We start from the raw sequence: 12223 nt of genomic DNA, 5'->3' as shown, positions 1-12223 counted from the left end.
TCTGATATCGGCCGCGTGCATACATTTATGTAAACACGCGTACGGGGTGTACGAGAAGAAGCCGTGGAACCAAGGTATCGCGTAAAAGGCGCATAAAGGTCGGCCGTAAAGGAAAAAAGTTGAAGTTAATGCAGGGGCCGTGCAAATTGTGTTCACCGCACTACTCTTCGCTTTCATTACCTTTAACTCCTCTCGGCCTTCCACCTGAGAGGGCAATTACCCCGTCCCTCGATCCGTTTCGGCGATCTCTCAATTCTTTCGTCACGCTTCGATCCGCCCCAAGAGCTGCCGAATTAAAACTTCTCGCTCTGCGAAATCTCGGTTGAACTCGCAGCAGAGAGCGAGCTTCTTTCTCTCTGAAAAGCGGTCGTTCTCGATACGAAATTCCTCGATTCGACTCCTACGGTACATGGCAGATGAAATGGTGGATGGTGGAGCACGATCGCGACGCACAGATCGAAGAAGAACGTTCGCCGGATGAAATTGTGCGAGACAGGTTGTTAGCTGGGTGGAGTTCCGTTGAGGAGACAACACGGCGAAATTAATAACAGCGTAGACGGACCAGAGAAAACATCGATCTCGCCGCAATTAAGGGATTATTCTCCGGATGTTCACGGCGCAACGGGCACGGATATTGCGTTCGATCCAATCGCGATTTGCGCACGCGTTTCGTTAATCATCGCTACAGTTGAAATGCTGGAATTAGTGGAAAGTGGCGCTGTCCATTTTATCCTATCTCGGTTTCAAAATTGCGCCAGCCAAGCTTGAAAACCAATTCGAAATGACAGCGCCTCTAAGCCATCGTGGCATTCGATCGACGAAGGATTATGGCACCAGCGCGTGGCATTCGCGTCATTTAACCGCCAAAAAGCTTACCGGCTCTTTCTTTCTACATCGCTTCGATTCACGTTTTCATCGAGGTTCTTAAGAGTGTGGTGTAGAATTACCAAGACGAAAATTATCGAAACGGAGAGGAAAAAGGCCGGTGTCTGACATGTTTGGCCAGAGTCGAAGATGCACCCTTGAAATTCCAGCCGACTGTGGATTTACGATCAAGCTCCTCTTCTCTTCGGGCCGTTAACTTTCCGAGTCTCAGTACGTGGACTCGCTAGATTGCGGCGTAATACAGGGCCATCGAGAAACTCCTCTGACAAGTGGAAGGAGACAAGGGACTATCCCAGAGTCGGTTGAATCGCTTCCAATTTAAGGAGCTATCTCAGGACGAACTCACGTTTTGCCTCGCGATCGGAAATGCCACGCTCCCCGCTGCTTCCGGCTATTCGACCTTGCCAGCTTCTGCATTTCTATCTCAAGCCAACAACTGCCTGTTCTCGAATTTACCGGACTCCGTTGTCCCTGCTCTCTTGCTCCACTCTTTCGAATTTCCAACGCATCGACGTCTCGAGACAGCTGCAAACCAACATCGTTGGTCGAAGCGGAGTATTTGCAGTTTAGTAGTTTTCCTATTCGATATTCGTTCCCGAAGGAGCACGGATCGCGCGTAAAGTTGGCGGCAACGATTTTCCTAAGCGGCTTTCATACGTTTCGACGCGTAGCTTAGGAAATAATCTGGAATTCGAGATAAAACAGAGGAGAAACGTGACGTGGGTAGAACGTCGGGAACCGCATCGATCGTTATCGATATATTTGCGTTACGAGGGAATTTCGCCGGCAGTAATCCGCAGTGTTTGAAAAGTTATTAAATTTGCCGGCGTCTCGAGGGCAAGTTCGAAAGCTCCCCGGCAGAAGTTTCGGCTTCTTCATACGGAAAAACGAGTTTTCCGGGATAGAGAAGTCCAGAAATTTCAGACTGCTCTAAACCCCATGGAAGCTCGCAGGCAAGTGTATTTGGATCCTTGGGAGCGCAGGCAAAACTTCCTGTTTGCTCGAACTTTGCGGAATCTTCTCCCGGGACTCGAAGAAAGGTACGCCAGCTCGGTCCACGCCACCTCGATATTCGTGTACTTGTTGGAAAGATAATAAACGAACTAATCCGCTATCTGGCCGCGTTTCCATTGAATATTACAAGAGCAAACGATTATCGCAAATCCCCGTGTCGATGGCGTAAACTTTGCTTTTATATAGGCACAAGGTCTTGAAAGTCTAATGAATATCACGTTATCTGTTCGCAGGCGGAGATCGAAAGTGGTGATATCCTCCGCGAAACCCGAGGACAGCGGCAGATACGAGTGCGTAGCAGAGAGTACTTCCGGTCATCGAGCCTCACTCGCGGCCCAGCTTCTAGTCGCTCACGATACGAGAGTTTCGGAAACCAGTGAGTATCATCGATTCTTCCGTGTACGCGTACATATCGTACGGTTGCATCTTTGTAACAAACGAGAGGCTAACCGAGAATGGAGTATCTATTTATTCCGTGATACAAATCGATGTCTGTCTCATCTATCTCATTAATAAAAATACTCCAGAAACACGATACTCTGGCGTCCTTAAAAACACGGCAGCTTCGTTATTCGAGCGTCGATCGTCGATACAAAAACGGGAGGAGGAACGTTCGCGAACAAAGAGAACGAGAGACGCGTTTTGTTCGATGCCGGCTGGATTTCCGCTGATCGATCGATAGATCGGCGAACACCTGCCGGCACATCACGGCGTGCTTCAGTTTTCACTCGTTGTCGTCATAACTCCGATGGTGCGTGCACCCGCAGCGGAATCTCCATTGAATCCTCGAAAAAATAGAGGCGCGCGTTTTGTACGCGTAACGGGACGCGACTTCACGATACACTGCTCTGCAACCTGCGACATTTCGATGACCCTATTGTCGCCATGAAAATCATTCTTTTCCCTTCTTTTTTCTTTTTTTTTTCCATTCATGATCGCGTGACGTTCTGAAAGGGAATATCGCGCAATAACAGGCGAATATAAAAACATCTTTCAATCCCTTTTGGGATATGTTACGTAAGTTTAACGCGGTGCAAACGGAAATCATAAATGTACGATTGGAAAGGTGAGTAATTCTTCATTTATCTCGCAATACGATGGAAGATATACGTACAAAAAGGAAGTGTAGGTAGAAAACTCGGTCAGGACGTCTGGAACGAAACGATAATCGATCGGCCACGGAGGATGCGAGTATCGGCTCACTGGCACGGTAGTGTAGCCTTTACGGTCGCGTAAAGATGCGACCACGTTGTGCATAAACGTCTGAAACAGTTCGCATTGGCGCTTATCGATCGACAGCCGGCTAGACCTCGAGCAGAAGGCCACCGCGCGGAACCTTAGTTTATGGGTTTTCATAATACCTGCAACATTTGGTAGACGTTTTTCGCCAGGGTATTTATGCCAACTGAGAAATCCAGCCATGGCGGTAACAGCTAGACCGGGAAAAACGCGAAGCTCGACCGCGGTGAAATTCGTACTGCAAACGCGTAACTCAGTTTACCGTGTGCTGTAATTTCCAGCACGATACGGGATCAATTCGAAGGAATTGCTGGTGTTCGAGCGAGAAATTCCTCGCCGAAAATACCGAACGTGAAGCGAAACGGACCGAGACCGGCGCACAAAGGATCGTTCGTACGTATGGAATACTCCAAAGTTGGCTGTAGCACCGAAGAAACGATAATCGTGGAAAAATTGGTTAAATATCGAGACAGCAAGAGGAACGATATCGGGAATAGCGATGAAAGGAAAGATCCATTCCAGAAGTGGGCCGATAGACGTAGGTGATAAAGTTAGGATTAAGCACCTGATGCGATAATGCCCGCGCAGCTGGCGCTTGGTTCCAGCAAGGCCGGGAAAGCTTGCGGTTCACCGCCACCGAGGCACTGCGAGCTCGTATGACGGACAAAGGGCGACAATTACAACCCTGCCAGCCACGTCAGGGTTTCATATAGCTCTGAACTGCTGATGGCGGGTCAGCTGCCCGTTTTGGTGTACACTCGCGTACATTCGACCGGCTCGTAAATCCCGGAACGATGGAACGTTGTCCTGATTCTCGTGGAATTTACTCGCATTTTCCCTCTACTACGCTACGAGCAACGAAACGAGCGGCGATACGAACGATCGAATCGACGAAAGGATCGATCGAAGGAAGCGATCGCGATCGTTTCGTCCCGTAGACGTCGGTGAACTCGATGGAAAGAACGTGCCCTGGCAAACAATCACTCGACACGTTTTCCTCGACCGGCCCTTTTATTCTTACGGTCGGTAGCACGCTCGAGGGCATTTCGACGACGCGCCGCGGCCGTGACTTCTGTTTCCTTACTGGTTAGCTGCTCGATTGCGGTAACAGATTGTGGTAATGTTTATAAGCCTAGAGTTACTCGAAAGAGCGAACAGCGCTCTAGCTAGACTGCAATAACATTTACCACAAACTTTTACTACGACTCGAATGTTCGTGCCCTACGCCCGAGCGCTCTCTCCACTGCACAATGTTTTAACAATTGCCGTTGCAGTCGCAATGGCACGCTTTACTACTACGGAGGTGTAACTTGATACAATAACGCGCGCGTTCCGCGTCGTTTAGTCGGAAAGAGCCGACTCGCGCCAGCCATCGGTGTTGTAGCCACAGATCGGCAAAATTATGCAAGGCGTTCTCTATCTAACGAACCTCCAAGGAACCGTCGGAATTCCATCGTTTTGCATTGTTAGCTGTTCCGGTTTATCGATATCGCGGTTAGAAGCTTTGACGAGTTTCGAGCACTTGGGAAATCTCGTCGTCGTGGTCGTTCAGGGGACGAAATAGACGTTGCGGATCACACGTCGCCACGCGAATCGCGCAAAAGCCAAGGTTTCGTGCTTAAGTTCCACGAGAGAAATCCTCGACCGGTCAAATACCCGGGGCGGAGGGTGAGCCGAGGCCAGAGAAAAGGAACGAGTTTCTTTTGCACGGTACGCGAATGCTCGCGTCAGCGTAGCCAGAAACCGTGAAATTGTAAAAACCAAGACAGCGGCCCGGGCAATTTATCCGCGCGTACGATTTCACCGACCACGAGAATCGGTGGAAGAAAGCGCGCTTTCGGCGTCGGACAAAGAGTCGTTTCCCGGTCCAGCCTCCGATATCCTGCGAGAGCGGCCCTGAGCGGCAGCGGATGTGGCTCGAACATCGATCGTTTCAAAGTTCTCGCTCGAGCGAGCAACGACGAAACGAGGAGAGTGGATGATCAACAGAGACGCGGCTAATGACCGTGGTTAAATACTGATACGCCAGATAACGATAACGTAGCGAAGCGGAGGAAGGATCCGGTGCTGGAGAATCGCTCAAGTCCGTTTAATGCTTTCAGAGGCGAAGAGACAAGGAACAGAGGCAATTAGAAGGGGCGACGAAACGTCGAAATAGAAACAATTATGAGCGGAAGGTAAACTCCTTCTGCGTGGAGCATCGCGAACGCTACGGACGACGACGATAGCCATCCCCTGGCATGTTGCCGCGTTGACGCGGATATAAAGCTGATTGTTCCTAAGGAATTAATTAAACGTAGATTGATAGACACTGCGGCCTCATCGCACGTTACTACTATGCGGAGAACGTTACATCGATTGGGACAGCAGCCTCTTGGCTCACGATTCTCCTAAAATTTCTTCTCGTTTCTACGGCTTCTCTTAAAAGTTAAATTTTACGAGGTCGTAAGAAATCGCGAGTTTTCGCATCGAGGCAGCGCGAACGCTTAAAAAACGAGACACGGGAGGAATATCGTTAGCGAATGTTGCAGGAAAGGCGCGATAAGCGCGGTGCAAAGCATTTCGCCGTGTAACGAATACGATCTCTCTCCGGGGGTCGTTACGCGCGACGTGGCTCGCGGCATTGTCTCGGCGTATAAGATGCGCGCTCTGCTGGAAACTCCAAAACTTGTCGCGCGCGATTTCTCGGGGCCTGTCTTCGCAACGACGAATAAACAACCGTCCTCGGTGGAATGGAGCGGCACACGCTCCGTCTGACTACACGTCGCTCATACCACTTACCCGTACTACTTGCCAGGTCTGACGGTATATTATGCACGTCACCGCAGCAAAGTTCGGCGCTATGTACGAAAGAAAAACGCAATACACATAGCGAAAGATCATTCTCCTACCACCTGGGATTTTCCGTCAACGATATTTCCAGCTACGGCAGAACGAACCGTGCAACCTATCATTTTGCATTCTCTCGTGCTCGTTGACGCGGTCGTGGGAACCAAGTTGTCGAGGATAGTAAATCGCTGCGATAGGAATCGAAAGGCTACATATAACGATAAAATTCCCAACGAACGATCTATGACGTCTTTCGGCCAATTTTTTTGCTAGAAAAATTCAAACATCCGTCTTAAAACGAACCTCGAGGAATTTCCCGACACCTCGTAATCGTCTGCGTGTTGTTTGGATGGATTAGACGCGCTGTCGGTTCGAAGCGACGCTTCCCGCAACTGACGACCCAGAAAGACATGAATAATATTATGCGATAACAGCAGTAGGAAGTCTGTTTAGCGAGTCTGCCTCGATGAGTATGGTCTACGCAACATTGGGAAACTTTGTCGCGAGAGAAATACGCCTCCCATCGCGACCGTTCGTCTCGACGAGCCCTTCGCGACCCTTCGTTTAAACTATCCGCATCTGGGCGGGAATTCGCATGATACAAACTTGGTCGGACTTGCCGAAACAGCCGTTGGTATCGCGAGTAATAATTGTCGAATGGTCTACGCTTGGTGTCGAGCAAATTCGTATACGCGCGTCGTCTCGCTTCGACCTCGCGACACGTTCGTCCAACCAAAACTCGAAGACTTGTCCGACAGAACGGGAAACCCATTGGGTTCGCATTTGCACGCTACCAGAGAAGCAGATCGCGGCAGGAAAGATTCGACGCGAGCGCGCTCGCTTTAGACGCCCGTTCCCAAAAAGAGGATGGAACATTTTGTGCAAAGGATCGGCAGAGAATCCGTGCAAGTGCGAGGCAACAGTGTCGAATTGTTGCTTAATCGCGAGCTCGTTCCGCGAAGTGGCACTCCAACGAATTTCAATCGCATTCGTCGGCCAATTCCGAGCGTAATGCGATGCAGATGCAGAAACCGCGCGCGATTTAGCTCTCCGGCATAGACGCGAGAACGTGCATACATTCACCATCGTTACTACGTAACGTGCGGGACGTGGCGCGAAATTTCGTGCGCAGTCCGGGTCTCTACAATGGGAGTCGCGACCGAACGAATAGAGCGAATAGAATAGAGCTGTTTGGTGCGTGAAACAGCGCATGCATCCAACGCCATCATCAACCGCCTCTACGCCCAGTCCGTTTCCCTCTCGATATAAAGAACGATTCTTGAAACGTTTATGATCGCCTACGCGCAGCGCCGGTTTCCATTAGCCGTAAGGCGCAACGCGGGGCGTCGACAACCTCTCCGTTTCTTCGGAAAGAAATACTCGTTCTCTCTGGAAGAACAAACAAGAAGCATTATGTAAAAGCTTGTAGTTACGAGGGCCGCTATCAGGAGCGAATATTCTGCGAAGGTGATGCTGCTTTTTGCTCGACCTCGTTTATATCGCGTCGCTAATTAGCTTCGACTGCGAAATAACAGTTTAATTATCGAGGGAGCTGCCGTTTTCTAACGAGCACCAAAGAAAAACGACTGTTCGCTTATTTATCGCCGTTTGGATACCACGGAGACTGCAAAGTTATTTCGATTTTTCACAGTTCGACTAAGCATTTCGTAGCCCGGCAAGGAGCTACGCCTCTCCTCCGCCGCTTTATCTCGCGAAATAGAAATTGCGACCTTACGAGTTCCGTCGATCTGAGTCACGAGGCTTCGACGAATCGAATCGAAGCCACCGCGAATGAAACGACGCGTAGACAGACGAATCATCAAATTGTATCTGCAGCACGCGCGCTAGATAAAAAAGACGGAACAACACGGAATCCTATTTGTTGATCGACTGTCGGAGAAAAGCGCGAGCCACTCGGTTGGCAATCCAATCGCAGGATCAAAAGGTTGATTCCGCGAAAGCCGTTTGATTTTCCACCGCGTCGTCGGCCAGCTCGTTGTTGCCTAGCGAGAAACGATAGAGCAACCGGCTGCGGCGTAGAGTACGGGCGTGTACGAGCTTTGAGCGAGCGGTAAAAGCATTAACTCGTCTCCCCAAGCGGGCACGATCGACGAGTTCTTTTTGCGAGCGAGCGATGTTCGCGCGATAACCGGCCACGACGTGTACGTCACCGGCTGCATCGAGAACGACGGGCTCCAGGCTTATAACGTATGGAATTTTATATGAAGCCAGACGCGCCAGATCGTGTTCCGCGTACCATAAGATCGTGTTCCGTGAGCTGCAGTTTGGCTGCGCCAGTTTGACGCTTTTCGCTATGATCGAGTCGAATTGAGATGTGCGAGATGAAAAGCAGAGGAGCTATCTATGTGTCGATACCGATCCAAATTTGCAAACTCGTCTGTATATGTCGCATGCTTTTCCAGGCTGGAAGACAGCTCTTACAGTCCTGTCAATTTACGACGCTATTTCGAAATAATTCACAACGAAAATAAAGATCGATCCCTTCTCTGCGATCACTTTGTCTTCGTACGTCATCGACGCGGTGTTCGTTCAAGTACGATCGAACAGCGAGTTCGTCATGTATCGACAATGCCCTCAACGATGAAATCAACCGACAGCTTTGCCGGTGCTCGTAACAGCCTCGTACCTCGTAAAGGCAAGAAAAAGCTCGTCGTACAAGAACCAGACTGATAACTTAGTTTAGCTCTGACAAGCTTTTCCTTCTTTTTTATTTTATCGTTTAAAAGCCATTGGTTACGAATTACCGAAAGTTATCACGCTCGTGAATCTGTCTGACCACTGACGGACTTATTCCACTTAGCGAGTATCAGCCCGCGGCTACTCGGGCCATTTTGTCTTTGACTTACCTGTACGTGAGAAATCTTGCTTTTATCGATCGAATTATGGCGACCAGAAGGAAGCTTGGTGTTTTTCATCGTTCCTGCGCGATGGGTTCGTTAACGAAGTACCATCGGCGTCCACGCTAATTTGCCATCCGAGGCGAATGAAAGTTGGAAAGGGTAGAAAAGATCCTTTCAAGGAACGTGGAATCTGTCTGACGAATATTCCCCGGCAGCGAATCGCATTTTCCAACGAAAAAGTGTGGAAAGAGAGTGAAAAGCTGGGACATTTCCGCAGGCTGTTCGTTAATTTACTTAGTGGGGAATTTGGCGCGAAACAAGGCTACGCAATAGCCAATGAAATCCTAGGAAAACTAATTACCGCTATGTTTATGCGAAAGCCCATCGACCACGGAACATCGAGATATTTAATATTCTCCTGTCGAATCGACCGACAACAGAATTCTCGAGCGCAATAATTGCGGAAAAATGCGACCGCGAATATCGATGAGCATTTATTGTCGGCAATTCCTTTCGTCGGGGCAGGCGGTCGTGCGTGTGCGTGCACCTATGTTCGATTGCCTGTGAAAATTTTATTTCGAAGCTCCATTCGATTTTCGGCCGTATCGCCTCTAAAATAATTGTTCGTACGCATCGTTGATTAACATCCGATATTCCCGGGAATATCGACTACGCGATTGATTGGTTACAAGGCTTCGTTCCGCGAGAATTGCGATTCAATAGAGAAATCGGACCTGTAAGGTCCATTAGAAAATTCTTTGCGCGTCTCTTTGAATGACCCTCGAGTCGAGCACGCGATATTTACTTCGTACGCGCGATAAGGGTTGAAGCTGGCGACCCTGTTAGTACCGAACAACGCTGCTGTTCGACCCAGAACGGGGAAAAAAGTTGTAGCAGGAATACGATGCGTTCTGTTCCCTCTGGTTCGGCTAAATGGGATAATGATAAGATATCGCGCATACGCTTCGCGAGCCTTTCCCTTTCACGAGTGTGCGTGCATTTGAAATAAATTACGCTATACAATCGATGGTATATATACGCGCGCGCAAATATTACACCGCGCCCGTACGGAATGAAAATATAGTGTTTGATTAAACTGTCAGAGTTATCTCGATTTTTCGATCGACAAGAAACCTGCCCCCGCCTGTCGGTCTTTACCGTCGAAGACTAATGGCCGACCACCGACACGACACACGGTTTATTAATGTCACTCACGTGACGGACAAAAAAAAACGCATTACTAAATTACGCGTCGCAGAATAGACGGGTCACGAGCTGGGTTGTGCGTTGTTCAAAGTACGCGGCTCGATCGATAGAGAAAGACTTCCGACGCTTCTCCGTTTACGTGGCAACCGAATTAAGATGGAGCTGGATTATACTTTGCTGAAGGTATGTTAGGCCTAATACGGTTGGAGAAAATTCGAAGCCTGAAACAGGGCACGTCTAGATTGCGCAGAACTCGCATTACCTTCGAGATATGTTGAATCTAGACTGTGCGCGCCGTGTAACGATAAGATAGGGTAGATTCAGGTTACTCGCAGCAGGACTGGAATAATAGAAGATCTAGGCTATGCAGGAACTTAAATTAGCTCGAAAACTAAAACACCTACGTTGTACCGAAATTAAAGAATCCCCGGAATTGTCTAATTATACTTGGTTAATTTAAAATTAGTGCCGGGTAGGTATAAAAGAAGCGACATTTTTTCCAATGGAGAACGGAGCGTACTTGGTCCGTGTTATACCTGGGATTTAGATTATTTCCTAGTTATTCCACAGTAGAAGCGACCCGCGTTAGACCAGACGAGAGGCAAGCGAGAGAGATTCTTTCAGTGAAAACAGACCACGTAGATCGCGTTGAGTTTGCTATTTCTCGAAATTTACATCCGCGCGTTAGTCGGCGAGTAGGAGCGAACTTATCTAAAGGAATCCAGCCGGAGGCGGCGTCGGCCCAAATTTTCTTTTTTTCCTTTCGCGAAGCAGCAAGCGTCTCTAAAGCGGCGCTGCGGGGGAAAAGACATTCGCGGATCTTTGATCGCGAACGGACGCACGTAGAAAGATACACAGAAGAAGGCACGCACGGCTGAGTGCCTGGTTAGATACAGAGAGAAGTGCATTTTCCTGCAGTAACCCCAGGGACGGCACCTGGGGGTACAATCTTCCTTTTGCCTTTCGCACCGGAGCAGTGCGACGCGCCGCGACGTCTAGCGACGAAGCAATCCGTGCAAAAAGATAGAAACACGCATCACGTGAGAATTTTGCGCGGCTGCACACGTTGCCAGGGCTTGCGTCACTCTCGATCGTTGCATCCTACGAGCCCTGTGCATACCGGAATTACCCGAGGGGCACTCCGCCTTCGTGAATGTCGCCGATACGAGCCAGTCGACCGATTTCTCATCGCGACGACGACGGCGGGCTTTCGCTGCAACAGTCCTATGGGTGGAACGCGAACGTCACGTATCTATTTCGAATCTACACAGCATCCAACGTCCGTGGTGGTCGATACGATGTTCGTTCAATCTGATTATAATATCGTTTGGAACGAGATAGGAAACAGAAATTCGCGTTGATGAACGAAACACAAGCGAGGAAAGCGTAATCCATTTATTAGCCGCTAGAACGAAGGTCATTGGGGGAGTGGTCACGCGTCGATGACTATGAAAGGTTTTCTGAAACAGCGAACAGAGAGTCGGACGAAACACGATTAAATCGGTTTCGCGCGATAGGTGCCGTTCGCGGATTGATTGCAGGATCAATTTTAATCACTTCCGCACGACGTGTATACCGCGACGAGTTACACATTCTAATGCGTTCCCTATTAATTTGAGAGTAGCCATTAGTTGCTCGTCCCGCTGTATCGTGCCGACTATCTATCACCCTACCCGGCAATATTGTCAGAATTCAATAAAGCAAACGAGCTGTTGATTCAATACTCGCCAGCTATTGTCGTTGGGAGAGCGCGATTGGATCCACTCGATCACGATGATCAAACTTCCAAAACGTTGAGTAGCTTCGCGATGTACGTGCCCGACGAATAAAGTGGTTAATCAAAGAACGCGAGATATCGCCTTGCGAAAAATCAACTCGCCGGTTCGCCACATGCGACTTAATCGACGTGAAAAAGAAATTCACCGTATGAGTGGAATACTGGAACAGCGACGAATTAGTAAGCAATCTATCTGCTGTTCAACGGGGACACGAAAAGTAAATCGCCAAAGAGTGACAGTGGAAAAAAGAAGGAATAAACGAAAGAAAGAAGTGGCGATGTAATGGTAACTTTTGAAATTTACAACTAGCGAGGTAGATTCGCGACTTTGATCAATCTTCGAAATCGTTCCACCTACGACTGTCGTATAAAAAGAATAATCAGAGGTTGTTCGTGAATCTCGTAAAAGCTA

General features: G+C 49.0%; 1 protein-coding gene across 3 annotated transcripts in view; it reads left to right on the top strand.

Moving 5' to 3' along the window:
* LOC100649387 overlaps nucleotides 1-12223 on the top strand; it is a 199026-nt gene that overhangs the window by 135711 nt on the left and 51092 nt on the right. For all 3 annotated transcript variants that reach the window (XM_048409259.1, XM_012312609.3, XM_003398251.4), the window contains one exon: nucleotides 2133-2275. In XM_048409259.1, the coding sequence (XP_048265216.1) occupies nucleotides 2133-2275 (143 nt within the window). The remainder of the gene's footprint in view (nucleotides 1-2132; nucleotides 2276-12223) is intronic.

The sequence above is a fragment of the Bombus terrestris genome, chromosome 10 (assembly GCF_910591885.1).
Source record: "Bombus terrestris chromosome 10, iyBomTerr1.2, whole genome shotgun sequence".
In the NCBI taxonomy this organism is placed as follows: domain Eukaryota; kingdom Metazoa; phylum Arthropoda; class Insecta; order Hymenoptera; family Apidae; genus Bombus; species Bombus terrestris.
The sequence above is the reverse complement of the archived record's forward strand: the minus strand, read 5'-3'. Positions and strand labels throughout refer to the sequence as shown.